Below are 9,414 nucleotides of genomic sequence, written 5' to 3'. Positions count from 1 at the left end.
TCTCTCTCTCTCTCTCCAAAAACCCCAATATCCCATTCTCCCTGTAATTGGCCATCTCCCCCCATTTCTCTTCTTCTGAGCCAGAAATGGCGACACCCATCTGGCTTCTGCTCGCAAAGATCGCCCTCGTCCTCCTGGTAGCCGCCTTCTGCTACCTCTTGGTGATGGTGGTCGGGGGCAGGAGGAACAAGAAAAAGACGGCGGCGGCGTTCTTCCACCCTTACACGAACGACGGAGGAGGGGGCGAGAGGGTGCTCTGGTGCGCGGTGAGGGCCGTCCAAGAGTTGTCCCCACATCTCGATTGCTTCGTCTTCACCGGCGACGACGCCACCCCGCAGAGCCTCACGTCCCGCGCCCTCGATCGCTTCGGCGTCTATCTCCTTCGTCCTCCCCAGGTAGATTTTTCCTTCCAAAATCCGATTTTTCGGATCCTCTTCATCAGATTTCAGAACATTTGTTGCTTAGCGAGTCCCGATTTCTTCTCCTTCTTTTATGTACAATTCATTTTCCAATTCGTTCTGTTCTGATGGTTAGGTGGTCCGCTTGAACAGACGCAAGTGGATCGAGGAAAAGACGTATCCGCACTTCACAATGATCGGGCAGAGCCTCGGTTCAGTCTTTCTTTCATGGGAAGCCCTCAACAAACTAACACCGGCATTTTATTTTGACACAAGTGGCTATGCCTTTACTTATCCCCTTGCTAGGTTGTTCGGTTGCAAAGTCTTTTGTTATACACATTACCCCACCATCAGTTCTGATATGGTTTGTCGTGTTCGTCGGCGCAACTCAATGTACAATAACAACAGTTTAATTGCAGGCAGGCATGCTTTTCTGATGCATGTTCTATTTAGTTGAATGTCAAAACCTTTTTTTTGGTATCTTCCTACTAATTCCTATGCACACACTGATGAATGTGTATTGTATATAGACATGCATGCATATTAAAACCTGGTTATGGGCATAGAGACCGCACGAACTCGATTGCATATGCATATGCATGCATATGGAGTCATACAAATGCCTTCTTGTATGTGCTTTCATCCATTTGTAAAAGCTGCAATAAGCTTATCTTCAACACAATATAGATGCATATATTGACTACAAACAGTAAAGCATGGTGTCTGCGTTATGCAAGTTTTGCTTACTTGATATTATTTTGTTATTTCACTGTATTGCCATATCATCCACTGCTTTCGACATGGTAGTTTTAATCTATTAGCTGATTGGTAATTTGCTTTTACATTTTTGTCTTCATTATGAATCCGAAGCCAGCATAGGGCACACGATAAGTACCATCAAATACTCTTTTAATTTTGAGGGGTAAGGCTGCATATCGAGTGAAGCTAGTTCTGTATGCCTCTTTTATTCCTTGTTATTTGATTACTCCCACCATGCTGTGTTATGTAAAACTAAACAGAAACTGCATCAGAGTGACATGTATTCTGGCTGAACTAGAGTATAATTTGATTTATTGGATAAATGTCATCTCGTTTTCTTTTCTATTGGAAATCTAAAATTTTGTTCTGAAAATTTTGATCTCTCTATACACACATTTTCTGCTTGTAATATAATCTATTCTTTTCTTGCATGTGCATATTTGTATCCCAGGATCTAGGAAACATGGTGAATGGCTCGAACATTTATCCTGTTCTATTAGAATGTGCACCTATTCTATCAGAAGATACATAATCTTGCTTCCAGATTTAAAATGAAAAGATTGGATATAAGATGTTTAATTTTTTTTTTTGGCTCTCATGATTGACATGGTATGTTTGGCCAGCCTCTTCTTTCTTTGACGTGCATTCTAAGCTGTGTCAATATTGATGATGATTTACACATTAACGTGTTTCCTTCTTGGTAAATAATTCATTTTCTTATTATTATAATTTTTTTTTCCGGATTTACTCATATAGGAAGACTAGTCATCTGCTAATGCTGCATTTTCACGTTATTGGAAGAAGGAAACCTTGTAGCAGAGAGATATTCTTTAAGAATAACATATCCTGGTGTTCTATGATGTTTCCCAAAGTAGAAATATGTAAGGACAGCTTTGATGTAACTGCAATTTACAAAAACTAATTGTGAGGAATTCTCCTCTTCATATTCATTTTTTCCACGTTGTAAAAAACTGTTAGCTTTAATGAAACAAATTGACTGCCTATTTGTTAATAGGATGGTGTGTGAGCTCTTTATGCTCCATCAGGTAATGTACTTTATTATTCTGGAAACTCCTACCTGATCTAGATAAATAAAAACCTCATAAGTGAAGCTAGATCAACTAGAGTGAAGAAGTCATTTACCCCTTTGAGTCCCTTAAATTCATAGAGTGACCTGTAAAGACCAGCATTCACAAGTGTCAAAAAGTCTGGTGTCTTTGCTCCAACCTGGCTAAGACCTGCAAAGGCTCACATGATCCTTCTCAAGGGTGGAATACCAGCAGTTTGTAATTATTTACATCCCCTGGAAAATCATGGCCATATTTTAGTTTCAAGTGATTTGATCTAATCCCAACATGGAACATGCACCTAGAAGTGGGCAAGCACTGCAAGTAATATGCTGTGGACAATTCCCATTAGAGACATTCCTTTATCAAATAGCCATAATTTTTACTGCCGTTGAATCAACAAGTACAACTAATGTAATTGGTGCCCACCAGGACGCACCCTAAAAAAAAGAAAAAAAAATGCCAGGTAGAATTGAGTACCATGTTGAACGTAAACTGATAATATGTGAGCTATCTGAAAGTGGAATAAACAAAGATGATAATATGTGAGCCACCACTTGAATATTGATCTTGATATGCCTGCTTGTAATAAAGATCCCCCTTTGCCTTGGGCTAGATGTACTGCATGCAATAGTTATCTATATTGAGGTTTCATGGATCAATTTGCAATTGTTTTCTCTGATGAAAGGGGAAATTATCATTAGCATCTCCTCAATCATCGTCTTTGAGAAGTCCTGTGATGGTAGCAGCTTCATTGGCTGCCAAAATATTTTTGAGAAACTTTCAGGCTGACACTGTTTATAGGACATATAGGCATGTTTTTTGCGTGCCACATGGTTCACAGACTTATTCGAGCACATAAATATGCATTAATCTGCATATATATTCATATGAGATTTCTTTATAAGTGCATTAAGAATCTCTTTTGTCCTAGCAAAAAAAATGGTTAGGTGCAAGTTCTTGTTGTTGTAGGAAAACAAACAATTACATCTGCATTTGATAATTCTACAGAATATTAAAAATAGTAACAAACAATTGTAACTTAATAATACGAAAACGATTATGAGTTAACTGCATGATTTAGCATTTCTTTCAAAGAGAAGTTTTTTTCTTCAACATATGCATCATTTATTTTGGAAGCATGTGCCTTTCCTTTTTGATCCACATGGCATATGCAAATTATGGATCTGTGGTCTGCATGGTTTATTTCAGCTTTTTGCTTCAATAACATAGCATACAATTCTTGTTATTGCAGCATCTGGTTATCCAACTGCAAGGTCATCTACTACATGATCTTAAGCTGGATGTATGGATTGGTTGGCTCTTGTGCACATGTAGCCATGGTGAACTCATCGTGGACAAAAGCCCATATTGTTACACTGTGGAAAATTCCGGGACGTACTATAAGGGTTTATCCACCTTGCAACACGTCAGTTCTTCAGGTGCATATGCTGCCTTTTGTGTTTATTGATAAATTACAATTTTAAAAAACAGTGGCAAGTTTATTTAACAATAAACTGATTGCATTAACGACTATTTGTTAGTTCCCTGTGTTTTCATTTGGATCTTGATGTTGATTAGCTGAAGCTTTGTGTGAGGGACATAAGCCGTGTATTTTGCATGTCCCTTAGGATCACTAATATTTTGGTATATACACCTATCAGTGCTTCATTATTCATAAGGCGAAAAGAAAGAATTATATCCAACACCTGTGATGCAATGTCATCTTTCATCTTTAACATTTTCTTTACGTTTTCTCCAAATGCAAGTTGATATTCTGATTGCTCGCTCTGCTACTGCATCAGCGTGGTGACATGAATCTTTGTATCTTAAGTAGTTTGTAACTTTGTATCATGTTTTAATCAGAGTTACCGGAAGCGCCTAGGTAAGTGGGGAAGCGCGCTTCGGAAGAGCGAAACGTCACGCTTCCGAAACGCGTGGGGAAGCGCCATTTTTTAATGGGAAACACGCTTCCCTTTAATGGGAAGCACACTTCCCTTTAATGGGAAGCACACTTCCCATCTTGCTTCCCCCTTGCTTCCCCCATTTTTTCAATTTTTTTTGTATTTTTTTTTCGCTTCCCCCTCGCCTCCTAGGTCGCTTCCGAGACAATTCCCGGTTCGCTCCTAGTGGTCCCACGCTTCCCGCTTCCTAAAATTTTGAAAGTACCTCACTTCCCGCTCCCGCTTCCCGTATCGCTTCCCGCTCCCGCTTCCTCAACTGGCAACCATGGTTTTAATCATGCTTCTCTTCAATGATTAACAAGCAGGAGAGGTTTATTTTTTGGCCAAGCGGCACACTTATTCATGATAAAGGAGATACTTTAGTGCATAATGAAATCTCCTAGTTTGCTTTATCCACTTCAAGTTAGGGAGGTGTTTTAAAAGGTAGCTGGTGATTGCCCAGTTCTTTTGTTCTGTCCTGATTTATGTGTGTAGCATGCAGAACTCAAGGGTATAAATCCTCTCATTTAGTAAAAGGAACACAAATATGAGGTCAGTTGCATTATAGTAACACAGTCTTTGGTGTAGAATGTCTTAAATCATGTGCAGCACATAGGATTGCAATATACAACACACTTTGATACTGCAATGTTAGATTTTCAGTCAATAGTTGAAGTAATGCCATATGACAAGCCATATGTCACACAATTATTTAGGGTTATGGATGACATACAAATGCTTTTCACTGGGTGAAACAAGTTGTTTAATCAGTAGGAGTAGTGGGCGAATGTTGTAGTGTGACGGGTAGTGGCAGCACATCAATGCCATTCTGGAAGTATGCACATGTTTGAGGTCAGAATCAACTCTACATGAGAGTTGACCGAGCTCAGTAGAAATCCAAGTTGATGAGTGAAATGGTAACTTACTCGTCCATCACATCTAAAATTTGCTTCTTGCTCATGAACAACTTTACAAATTAGAACCTCCTTGCATATTTGTTATCTTCCTTCAATGCTGTATGTTCTTCAGCACATGGTTACATATAAGCACATTTTCCTGATTACATATTTCTACACAGCAATTATGTGCATTGGGGCCTAGAAAAAATTTACCATATATTTTTGAATTTTTCCTACATCCCTAACCAAATTGTTATGCTTTTTTACCATTGATTCTATGCTCCCTTCACATGGTCTATGTGATGAATCCTCTCTTAAATATTAAATGGCTTGGAAAATTTGGTGTCCTGTGCATAATTTTGACAATTCTTTAGCTGTCCATTTTCCTTGAAGACATTACTTTGCAAAATATTCCATTATCTCAGAGGAAGCGTTCAGCTACGCCTCTAGTTAAATGAAGATCAGAACTTTCCACAAGTTGATCTGAATGCATTAACTGTTGTGACTTACCAAGAGAGGCTAAGATCATACCTTTCATAATGAGATGTTCTGAATCTTCCAACATCTGAGTTTTAAGGTTGATAATGTAATAATGTATCATCCTAGAAGAATTCAATATGTTTAAATAACTGGTTCACTGCTTGAGCATTCACACATTCAATACTTCTTTTTCCACTTCTCTCAATACTGTTATACTCCTTAGTAGTTTATAGTTTTATCTTGAGTATTAACCAACTGTGACCTTATAGAATGAATTGTGTGTTAGAATTGTCCCTCTATTCTGAGGCCATGCTGTTACCCATGGTAATTCCATGGTGCTGCATTTCAGCACTTTTGGGACTCGTTAATTGGTGCTGATCTTCAGCACTTTTGGGACTCGTGTTAGTTGGAAAATGACCTAGGCCTTCTGCTTCTCATGCCTTTTCAACCGTATCATTGGTCACAGTATACAATACCGTTTGTGGGCATGTGCATTGTGCCAAATTTCTGTTCATTGTTCAACCCCTCTTATGGGAAAAAAGCCCCATGATTTGTATTTTAAGGGCATGTTTGTCTTGGTTGCAGCTGTGATTTCTCAACCTGTGATTCTCAGTTGAGATTCATCCTGTGGTTGGTCACATGTTCACACTTGTGACCAACTTTCACGTGTTAAAAGGTCTTAATTTTTACAGTTGATATTTCAGAACTACAGGCTACTCCTTTTTATGTTTTGTGTAGCTTGTGTTTTTTCTGTGATTGTGATCAAGAATCACAGATAACTGTGAAAGTTCAAGGATCACAGGACAAAGTAAATGTACCCTAAATCAGCAGTTTTGTGATCATCAATATCAATCTGATGTGAACCTACTCCCCATCCTTATTACAGGTCTTTCAACTTTAAGCATTGATGTTATTGTGATCACATTGTGAACTGTTTCAGCTTGCATGATTGAAGATGCACTGTTCCTCTGCCTGTAACCGTAGGACACGATTTGAAATGCACTTCAACTTATGCTATTGAATGTCTTCTTGTTCATGGAGTGGCTTTGATTGCTCAAAGTTGGTAGATAATTGATAATCTCATTATTTTGCTTATAACACATGATACTAAAAAGCCTGATTATGTGGGCAATGTGTAGTCCATGTAGACAGTAGGTGACAGATTCAAGTTGTTGCCTCTTTGAATTATTATATTGCTTGGCGTGAACTCCACTCTGCTAATCCTGAATGCCTACGTCCAAGCTTGGTTCAAGCTCAAGCCTGGTGCATGTACTGATCTGATCTTGAACAGCCCAGACTCAGGCTTGTCTCAACTTGTATGCATCCCTATCTATCAGCATGATCACTTGCTTTTGGAGCATCCCTCTTCTACTGGTTGAATGTGAATTGTGTTCAATGTAGCGTAATGATCTTGTAGGGTTACTTATATCACCACACCACAATATTGGTATTTTCTTGTCTCACGAATCTGGTTCGTCCATAATCAAAATCAATGATTCTAATGCCAATTCATTATTTTGGCAACACACAAATGCTGTCAGTATCTTGTGTGAGGAAATACTTCCTGTGCAATTGTTTTTATGTTGTGCATTCTTGTGGAAGACCCAAAATGATTTTCTTTTTTGGTTCATATCGCTGACCCCAATTGTTTTGGGATGAAGGCGTTGTTGTTGTTGTTTTTTTTTTTTATTCTTCTGTTCTTTTATTCTGAATTGATCATACTATATAGTTTAATGCATGAATCTCTACTGTCCAGACAGGCACTCCCATTGGAACGGTCAACGGAACACCCTAAATTTATTTCTGTTGCTCAGTTTCGTCCTGAAAAGGTGATTCTTAGGAACTGTATCAAAGGGTTTAGTTGGATCCTTTAACCTGATTATTAAACATCTAATGGTCTTTGTTTGGGTATTCTTTTTCGTATTTAGGCACATGCACTTCAGATCGATGCTTTTGCACTTGTTATGAAGAGGCTACATCCAGATGCACCGAGACCCAAGCTCCAGTTTGTTGGAAGTTGTAGAAACGTGCAAGATAAAGAAAGATTGTCACAGTTGAAAGAAAGGTGCATCCAATTAAACATTGGAGATAATGTGGAGTTTCATGAGGATTTGAAGTACAGGTTTGCAGCACTCAAAAAATGGGTCTTGTTAGTTTTGGGTCTTGACAAGGAAAATGCAATAATAAGTCAATTTTTGGCAAATGATGATCACGAGATTAGTACTGAACTTTCCTTGTTTTTCTCAAAGAGCCAAAAAGTCTTGTTAAATCTTCGGAAAAAATAGGTATAATAAATGAGAGAGAGAGAGTTGTATTGGAGTATTCAATTAGTGACAAAGTAAATTGCCTTTCCAAACAGCACAATTTACAAACAATATGTCACAGTCCTCAAAGAATTAGATTTTTTTTTAAGTCTCTCATTGTCGCTGTTACATTGTATTGTGTCAATTCTTCTGACCACACAAAATCAATTACAGGGACCTGGTGCAGCTTCTTGGTGGAGCTGTCTCGGGGCTTCACTCCATGATAGACGAGCATTTTGGTATAAGTGTTGTAGAATATATGGCAGCAGGTGCTATTCCAATTGGTTAGTGTCTTCACCCTTTGGTGCTCTGAAATCTACTAATCTGCTTTGTTTTCCTCTGGAAGCTCCATTTCACATTCATGTTATATTATTTATGTGCCCAGCTCATGATTCAGCTGGTCCCAAGATGGACATTGTTGTTGAAGAAGATGGGCAAAAGACAGGGTTCTTAGCTCGTGATGTCGAAGGATATGCCGATGCCATCTTTGATATCCTGCAGTTGCCAGAAGACGCACGGCTTGAGATTGCATCAGCTGCTAGGAAGCGTGCCAGTAGGTTCTCTGAGGAAAGGTTTTATGAAGATTTTAAGGCTTCTGTCGGTCCTGTTCTTTGTAGCTGAGAGATCGCGGTTGTTGATACCTCTCCTTTACTAATCTAGGTGAAAAAAGGAAGTTGAGTGTGTACTTTGTGGTTAACATAAAACTCTGGTGGGCAGGTCAGGGTTGAATCTCTCCTGCATTAAAGATGAACAATAAGGGTTGAATTGTATTATTTCACTTACAGACCACAATTATTTGAGTTTGTGTTTTTTCTATCACATTACACGAGCAAGTTCATGAATTCCAAGGTAGAAAATACTGGAGTTCTCAAGATGTCCACATGCCCTTTGCTACTCAAACCTTAGTGCTGCTCTGTCCTTGAATTCTCATGGAAAATACATTGATTGGGATGTTCTCAAATAAAAAAGAGAGACCAATCTTTATATCCAAGCAATAGTTAATGGAAGCTTTTTAAAACCTTGGAAGCTTGCTTCCCAAGAAACTCATTTTAGAGACATGAAACCAAACACGTTTCTCGTGTTTCTGAAATATTATGAAAAGCTCGCTTTAAAAGAATAAAAAGTTTGCTTTTCTAGAGATGAATTTACATTTTCATGATGTTAGAAATGCATTTTTTTGTTTGGTTAGGCCAAGGGAACCCCTCCCCCCAATCACTGACTGTACATTGACAAGCATCCGGTCCGGTTGGCGAAACCCGTAAGGATCCCCAGTCACTGAATGTACACTGACAAGCATCCGGTTTATGCTCGTTGGGTCTCTCGGTGTTTGCTTTCCCCTTTAATAGTGGAACAATGACATTATATATATATGAACTAAACATATTAGGCTCCATTTCTCGTTCTGCCTCATTCTTCTTCATCCAAATGAGCAAGCTGCATGAACTCAGTTCCATCCCCAGAGAAGTCACTTCCACCACTGAAGCCCAAGGTTTGCAGGGAGATGCCGCAGAGTTCTGGGAGATCCCAGGGTCCGGCGGGATGCCAGTGGGGATGATTCGCTGTCG

General features: G+C 39.0%; 1 protein-coding gene across 2 annotated transcripts; it reads left to right on the top strand.

The window, feature by feature from the left end:
* Positions 1-54: 54 nt before the first annotated feature.
* Positions 55-8,668, top strand: LOC149838237 (GDP-Man:Man(3)GlcNAc(2)-PP-Dol alpha-1,2-mannosyltransferase-like). Of its 2 annotated transcripts, none has more exons than XM_090007634.1 (7): positions 55-395; positions 535-821; positions 3,480-3,666; positions 7,307-7,375; positions 7,475-7,611; positions 8,024-8,133; positions 8,235-8,668. In XM_090007634.1, exons 1-7 carry the CDS (start codon positions 87-89, stop codon positions 8,468-8,470), a joined length of 1,335 nt encoding a protein of 444 aa, XP_089863760.1. In that variant the 5' UTR covers positions 55-86; the 3' UTR covers positions 8,471-8,668. The 2 variants fall into 2 exon arrangements, with proteins under 2 accessions (XP_089863760.1, XP_089863759.1); XM_090007633.1 differs by having other exon boundaries at positions 7,475-7,668.
* Positions 8,669-9,414: the final 746 nt, after the last annotated feature.

The sequence above is a fragment of the Nuphar pumila genome, chromosome 5 (genome assembly GCF_984573655.1).
Source record: "Nuphar pumila chromosome 5, dmNupPumi1.hap1.1, whole genome shotgun sequence".
Lineage (NCBI taxonomy): Eukaryota > Viridiplantae > Streptophyta > Magnoliopsida > Nymphaeales > Nymphaeaceae > Nuphar > Nuphar pumila.
The sequence above is the reverse complement of the archived record's forward strand: the minus strand, read 5'-3'. Positions and strand labels throughout refer to the sequence as shown.